Source organism: Pithys albifrons, chromosome 6, assembly GCF_047495875.1.
Source record: "Pithys albifrons albifrons isolate INPA30051 chromosome 6, PitAlb_v1, whole genome shotgun sequence".
In the NCBI taxonomy this organism is placed as follows: Eukaryota; Metazoa; Chordata; class Aves; order Passeriformes; family Thamnophilidae; genus Pithys; species Pithys albifrons.
The window spans coordinates 34,992,044-34,998,925 of NC_092463.1; the positions used below are offsets into that span (position 1 = coordinate 34,992,044).

Here is a 6,882-nt window from a genome sequence, read left to right on the forward strand (position 1 = left end):
ATATTCCAGCCTCAATTTGGAAGCAAAAGCTTGCTCCATAGGAAAGCTCAAAGGTAAAAACACAAGACTTAACACCATGAGCAGTGTTGATAAGGAGGTGTTCCTAAACAAAACCAATGGCTTTGGAAGTTTCTGGGATTACTGATACTTCAAAACATACAAGGGCTTCAGTGTGATAGCAGAGTGATGTGTACATACACTGAGGCTTTGGAGGGGGTTCACGTTCCTCTCCCACATGAAGCCCAAACAGCCCCACTGTGGAAGCAGACCAGTACCACTAACAAGCCAGAACTGAGATTTGGGATAACACTTCGTCCCACTTCAGCCTCACTCAAAACACACATAAACTCTCTTTGAAGGGGAAGGAGTTGTGCAGCAACACACAGAACAAAACCCAAACCAAGGTTTCACACTGATCAGAAAGAACTTTGCAGGAACAGACTGAGCAACACAAGACGGGAGGAGCGTTCCGTAAGAGACAGAGAAGGTTAGAGGGCAGTAGGGCAGGTCACATCAGGTATTTGCTGTCACTGATCTGTGCACCCATGTACTCACAGGGCTGACCTACTGCATCAGTGAGGAATGATGGAGGGAGGCCTGAGCACACAGTGGGCACTTCAAGGGTCAAGAGAAGGGAAGCATCTGCATTTGCAGGGTTGTCTAAAACCAACCCCTCAATTTTCACAAGTAAAACCAGCTCCACTGTCAGTTTCTTGAAAAAACTTGGGGTTTATTGATTTAAACTGCAAACAGTCATTACAAAAGAGATTTCTTTTAAATAAACTCACACAAAGAGGAAGAAAAAGCAACGTAGCAAACAGTAACGGGAAAAAAAATTACATTCATTATTCTCTTTGTGCCAGTCCCATTCATCTTGGCAAGGAAAATTCCAAACTTGGAATACAGAAATGCAAAGACAAACTGTATTTGGAATGTCTTCAGATAGGCACTTTGAGCCCAAGGCTTTTCTCCTTGAAGAATCTTTACAATAAGAGGAAGAAAAATATCTTTCTTCCATGCTGTCTTGCAACAGAGCTCAGGTATGTACATTCTAAAGCCCAGGCAAGACCTGGAAAAGGGGAAGAGAAGGAAAAGAGAAAAAGCAAAGAAGCACAATAACTCCATTTGCAGTCCAACATAAAAAAAACCAGGGAGGGAATTCTAAAATAAATAATCCAAACACAGTTTTTGCATTTTTTTAAATTAATTTTTCATTTTTTAAAATAAAATAACCAAAAAAGTGTAAAGTTACAAAAAAATGTCATTGTAGTATAATATATTAAACTGTGGGAAAAAAAGGAAAAAAAAGACACTTCACAATCTTAAGATTAATATGGAAGATCATAATTTAAACATAAAAGAATATATTCTATGGATTCATCATCCCGATAAATATGAACAAAATTAAAAAGCATAGGTTTCGGCAATAAATACGTTTTGATAAGTTAAATAAGCTTTTTATATTGTTGTGCAGTGACAAGCAAAATTTGCTCTCCAATTTCTGAAAAGTTATACAAAATTAAAAACCCAGAAAAAAATAATAAAAAGCTTGGCGTGAGTGCTCTAAGATAGATCTAAAGTACTCTAGAGCAAAACCATTAAAGCTATGTCTACTGGAACTTTGTTTACACGAACTTGTGTGTGTGTGTGGAATGACTTCTGTTGGCCCCACCCCCCCTTTTATTTGTTTTAAGATGTCACATGTATACATGGGGAAGTTTTAGCACCAAAATCAAGTCTCTCATAGTCCATCTGTTTTTTGCCTTCTTTTTTTTTGTGTGTGTGTTTTTCTTCCTCCCAGTTGAAGTCCCACTCATGTTACAATCTTTGTCCATTCTCAGCTTTTCTTCCCGCAGACCTGAGCGCATCCAGGCAATATTTAGTCTTTAAGGGGAGGGGAGAAAGAGAACTGGATGTTAATGCCTGCCCACATGCCTGCAGTCTAGCAGAAAACTGGCCAGTCAGGAAGGGACTGGGAGAGGGCGATGCAGTACATGGCCAGTGGAGGGAGCTGGATTCGGACATTTCCTGCACATCTGGAAGTGTACAGAGCTGCTGGTGCCCTCTGCAGCTGGAGAGGTAATACAGTCACAGTGAAAGTGTTAAAAGGCACTAACTTTGTAAACGTTATTGCTTTTCATCGTAATTTGGCACTTAAGGTTTAAGCCAGTGGGTATAGAGCAGGCAGGTGGACATGTTAACATCCAGCTTAGACTACTGGGGAGAGCATGGGGGAGTTCAGCTTAACATCGTAATAGACGTGGGGAGGAGCAGGAGGAAACCCCAGATTAGTCGTCGGAGATGGAGAGTCTGCTGAAGATGGGAAGACGTCTTGAGGTGTCCAGGATAGGGGAATCTGAGCCGCTGTGGCTGCTGCTGGAGCTGCTCAGATAGCCTTCCTGGTCAGAGAGGGAGTCCTGAGGACTGGGTGGCGAGTCAAACATGTTAGGGGACTCTGACATGGGCCTGAACAAGAAGGTGGTGGGGGAGTTCCCACTGGGCACCTGCACTCCCATGCTGGGGGCAAAGAGACTGACCAGCTCCTGGCTGGAGAAGGTGAAGGGATTGCTGGCGCAGTCAGGCAAGGTGGGGGAGGCCAGCAGGTCGTCGGCGCTCAGCATGGGTGGCGGGGTGATGGAAGTGGGGCTGTCCAGCAGCCCGCTGGCAGCAGTGCTGGGGAAGCCGGCGAAGCTGAAGCTGTGCTGCAGGCGGGGTCTGTCGGTGACGGCGGGCTCCCGGCTCCCCGCCACAGAGCGGCGCTCCTCCGCGTTGTGGATGAAGTGGCAGCGCGGCCCATAGGGGCAGAAACCGATGGTGTGGAAAGTGCGGCAGAGCTCGGTCTTGTATTTGGGGTGGCGGGTGAGGCTCCGCAGCTCGTGGATGCCGTGAGCGAACTGGCACTTGTCGCCGTACTTGCAGGCGCCGTTCTCCTCGAAGGGGCGGCACAGCTCCGTCTTGTAGCGGCTAGAGTTGACCTGTCCCCCTGGCTGCTTCTGCTGCAGGAGACGCTCGCCGCCCTCGGAGAAGGAGCGGTCCCGGAAGCGGCTTTCCCGGGGGCCCAGCATGGGAGCCGGCTCCCCTTTCAGGCTGCTGAGGAGCTGGTTCTGGTGAAACTTGGAGTTGGGCAGGGTAACAGAGTGCCTCCTAGAGAAACCCCCGCCCGCCGGGGTGCCCACCGCCTTCCTGTCCAGCAGGCACCCGCTGACACCCGAGGGGCTGTAATTCAACATCTTGTTGCTCTGCGGGGAGAAAGCAAGGGCCGGTCACTGGCACTGCCACCGCCTCCTCCGGCGCCCCCACGCAGACCCGGGAGCCCGGCACGGCACTCCACCGCCTCCCACTGCCGCGGTCCCGGGAGCGTCGGCCGCCCTAGCCCGACTGCCGCCGCCGCGGCCACATGTGCAGACCCCTCTGCCGCCCCCCGAGGGCCCCGGGCCGCCCCTCCCGTCCCTGGCGCAGCGCAGTCACGGAGCGAGCGGCGCGCGCGGGCTGCTCCCGAAGGCTCCGCGCGGGAAGGGAAGGGCAGCGCGCGGCGCCCGCCCAACCGCTGCCCGCGGCCCCGCCGCGCAAGGGCCCCGCGGGGGGCGGCCGAGCCCCGGGGGAGGGGGCCCGCCCGTTCCCCCCGCCCGGCCCCGCGGCAGCGCCGCCGCCCGCCGCGCCCGGGCGTGTTGGAGCGCGGCGGCCCTGGGGGCACGGGAAGGATCCGGCCCTCCTGCTCGGTGCCACGGCGGAGCGCGCCGGGAGCGCGGGGCAGTTTCCCCACCCTCTCTCCTCCGGAGCGGCGGAGGCGGGAAGCGCGGGCGGGAGACCCCCGAGCCCCGCGACGGGACGGCCGCGCTCGGTCCCCGCCCTTACACGCTCCGGTCCCGGCGCCGAACTTGCTCACGACCAGAAAACGGGAAAAAAAAAGAAACCACGAACCCCAAAGAAGCTGGATAACCCCGGAGTTAGTGGCGCAGCCCTCGCCGGCGCCCTTACCTTGCATAAAACTTCACTCAAGTCGAAGATGGTGGGCGACACCAGGGCTGTGGACATCTTCAGCAAGCGAGGGGGGAAGCGAGTGGGGCAGCGGCACTCGGACACGAGGAGTCACGGCGTGGGTAAGGCACAGCCTCCAGCGCCCTGGCTCGCAGCCTCCCCCCGCTGCCGATGTCGCCACCAGCCCGCCCGGCCGCCGCGCCCGCTCGCCGCTTCCAGCGAGGGTGAGGAAAGCTCAACTTATAAAGTTTCGGACTTACCCCCAGGAGGCGGAGCCGGCGACGAGAGGAAGGGGAGGAGGTGGAGGAGGGAAGGGTGATTGACACCGCGACTGAATCACCCGGGCGGGCAGACCCAGGAAAACTTTGGGGAGGAAGGAGGGAGGAGGGCCGGGGGGGTGTGAGGCACGCAGGGCGGTTGCGGGCGGCGCGGGGGTGGCTGTGCGCGCGCGGCGCCGCCCGCTCCGGAGGGGGCGGTTGTGCGGCCGCCCCGGGTGACTGCGCGCGCCTGTGCGCGTGTGCGGTGTCCGCGAGTGTGCGCGTGTGTTTGCGCGCCCCCCGTTCGCGCGCGTCCGCGTTGTGCGCGTGCGTGCCCGCGAGCGCGCGCGTGCATAGTGCGGGGTGTGCGCGCTCTCCTCCGCCCTGCGCGCGGCCGTTCCGGTCCGCGCCTGGCGCGGGCGGCGCCCGCGCGCCCAACGGCCGCCCCGCGCCTCGGTTCGGCGGCGGCTCCCGCGCACCGCCGCGCGCCTTTCCCGCGAAAATGCAGCGGGGTCCTGTCTGCTTGGATTTAAACGGATCGGATCCGACTTGGACGCGGCCGCGCTCCCCCCGCCGGCGTTGTGCGCGCTGGAGGGCTTTGTGTTGATCGTCCCATAGCCCCTCGGTCCCCCCCCCCGCAGGAGCCTTACTCCTTTTTTCCAATTTTTACTGAAACCTGGCAAGCTCTGCGAGGGGAAATATTTCATATCCACATTAATTTAAATGGTTAAAGTACGGGTTTGCCCTTTAAAAGAGTGTTTTATAAATCCTGCCGTTTCTCTCCGTAGAGCCTTCCAGTCGAAAGAAAAGAAAGAAAGTCGCTAAACAAGTAATCGGTTCCAGGTTTTAGTAGGCAAAGAATGATTCAGTGATTCATTCTGATCCCGACACGGGGGGAAGGAAGGAGAGGATGGTGGCAGTTTGTGTAAAAATAAAAAAGCTGAACTGCTCAAGGCTTGTCAGTCCCAGGGCGCCTCCGCTCTTAGCCTCGGCCCGTTTATCCCCTTTAGCCTCAGCTGAGGCTCTGCTCGCCCCAAGCACAACTTCAGTGGGTGTTGCATCTAATCTAAGGCGGAGCAATGGCATCTGGGCCTTCTGCCTTGCGCAGGCGGGAGGGGGCCCTGCTGGCAGTGCAGGCTCTTCCTCCTGCCCTTCGCTCCAGCTTGGCTGGGAGAACAGAAACCCCTGACTTCAGCTGTAGAGCGCTGACCCGAGCAGCCATCGCACTGAAAACTTCAAACGAATCATCCACTTCTTCCTCTGTTTGCTTTAGAGTCGCAGGATCTGGACTTTGCGCTGGCGGCTGATCTTTTTCTCCTCTTTTGGTCTTCAAGAACAGCCAAAATAACCAACCAAGAGAAATCCCCACAGGCTCTAACTAGTCCAGATTTTTTTTTAAATCGTTATTTACTCAAGGAGAGCAATCAGGTTCCTCGAATTTCCTTCTCCTTATAGTTTCTTTTCTTCCCCTTGCCTTAGCCAGAAGTCAGGAGTAGCCAGAGGAGTGGACAGCCTATTATTTTCTGCAGTTGTTTACTCATTCTGTAGATGGTGCTTGTTCCCAGGGCTCTGAGCCTCTCTATAATTAAACCCGTTTTAATTGTTAGGTTAGAAACGTCATTTCGGGGACTTTCCAAGAGTTACCGAGAAAGCCAGCCGCGGTAACTCTTTCACTACCGAGTTGCTCCCAGCCTTCGTTTTTGTGTTGTTCCTCCCCATCAGCCCACCAAGGCGTGAGGCTGAGCTGAGTGCGGGAGGGCAGAGCCACGGGCCAGCAGACGCTCCGCTAGCACAGCTGTCTATCCCTGCTGCTTTTGTGTTACTCGCGCTGTATGCATTTGTCTTGGAAACTTGGGGTTTAAGGTTCCACATTTCCACGGATCAAGCAGCAAAGGCTGAAGCCGAAAAGGAATTTTTTTCCAGTGATTTAGCTTGGCAAACCCCAGCTCCATGGTGGTCTGCCTTGCATTGCCTACACGCATGCTCGATCAGGAATTTAGCAGCTCACCCCACCTCGTGGCTGAAAGTCAGAGCCCTCCGGCCCAGAGTGGGAATTTGTGTGGGCATGAATTCACACCGAGCAGAGGAATGAGAAAATTGGAGCCTTGCACTGCCTGCCAGAGCCATGCCAGAACTTTGAAAGATGCAAATGAATGAAGATAGGTAAATGAATAAATTAAAGTCAATTATTAAAGATAACTGAAAAAGTGAATGAATGCAATGCCATGCTCGCTTGCCTTCTCGTGTGGGTCAATCCATACAGGCTTAGCACGTTCTAGCTGGGATACTATAGCTGGGCCCAGGAAGTGGAAATAAATGTCCAGGACCTCCCAAGCCATTCCCAAATTTGACCTCAGCACAGAAGCAGCTTTTGGAGCATTCTCCCTCCCTGGTTCCAATGCAAGCAGATGCTAAACTTGTCTCAAAATACAGAGGGATAAGATTCTGCATCAGACCTGTACACACATTTAATAGCAGAATTAAGAACTACCTTCCTGAATGAGAGCTGAAATGGGCCAGTGGCCAGAAAACAGGGAAGAAGCAGGGGACAGTGAATGAGATGATAAAGGCAGGAGGTTTAAAGGATTACTTTTTCCAATTGTGCATGTATATAAAAGCCATTGGCACATGATGCTGTAGAGGTCAA

At 54.0% G+C, this 6,882-nt stretch overlaps 1 protein-coding gene across 1 annotated transcript; it reads right to left on the reverse strand.

Annotated features, from left to right (window-relative positions):
• Positions 1 to 709: 709 nt before the first annotated feature.
• Positions 710 to 4,244, reverse strand: ZFP36L1 (ZFP36 ring finger protein like 1). Its single transcript, XM_071558155.1, has 2 exons — positions 3,979 to 4,244; positions 710 to 3,239 (listed from the first exon to the last, which is right to left on the reverse strand). The coding sequence occupies exons 1-2, from the start codon at positions 4,033 to 4,035 to the stop codon at positions 2,289 to 2,291; spliced, it is 1,008 nt and encodes a 335-aa protein (XP_071414256.1). The 5' UTR covers positions 4,036 to 4,244; the 3' UTR covers positions 710 to 2,288.
• Between the last annotated feature and the right edge of the window lie 2,638 nt (positions 4,245 to 6,882).

What these genes read in the sequence shown, in the direction of transcription:
- ZFP36L1 (XM_071558155.1), bottom strand. Translation starts at nt 4,035, where the DNA reads ATGTCCACAGCCCTGGTGTCGCCCACCATCTTCGACTTGAGTGAAGTT. An exon ending in TGAGTGAAGTTTTATGCAAG is followed by an intron (nt 3,240 to 3,978) that starts GTAAGGGCGCCG and finishes TTCTCCCCGCAG; the next exon opens with AGCAACAAGATGTTGAATTA.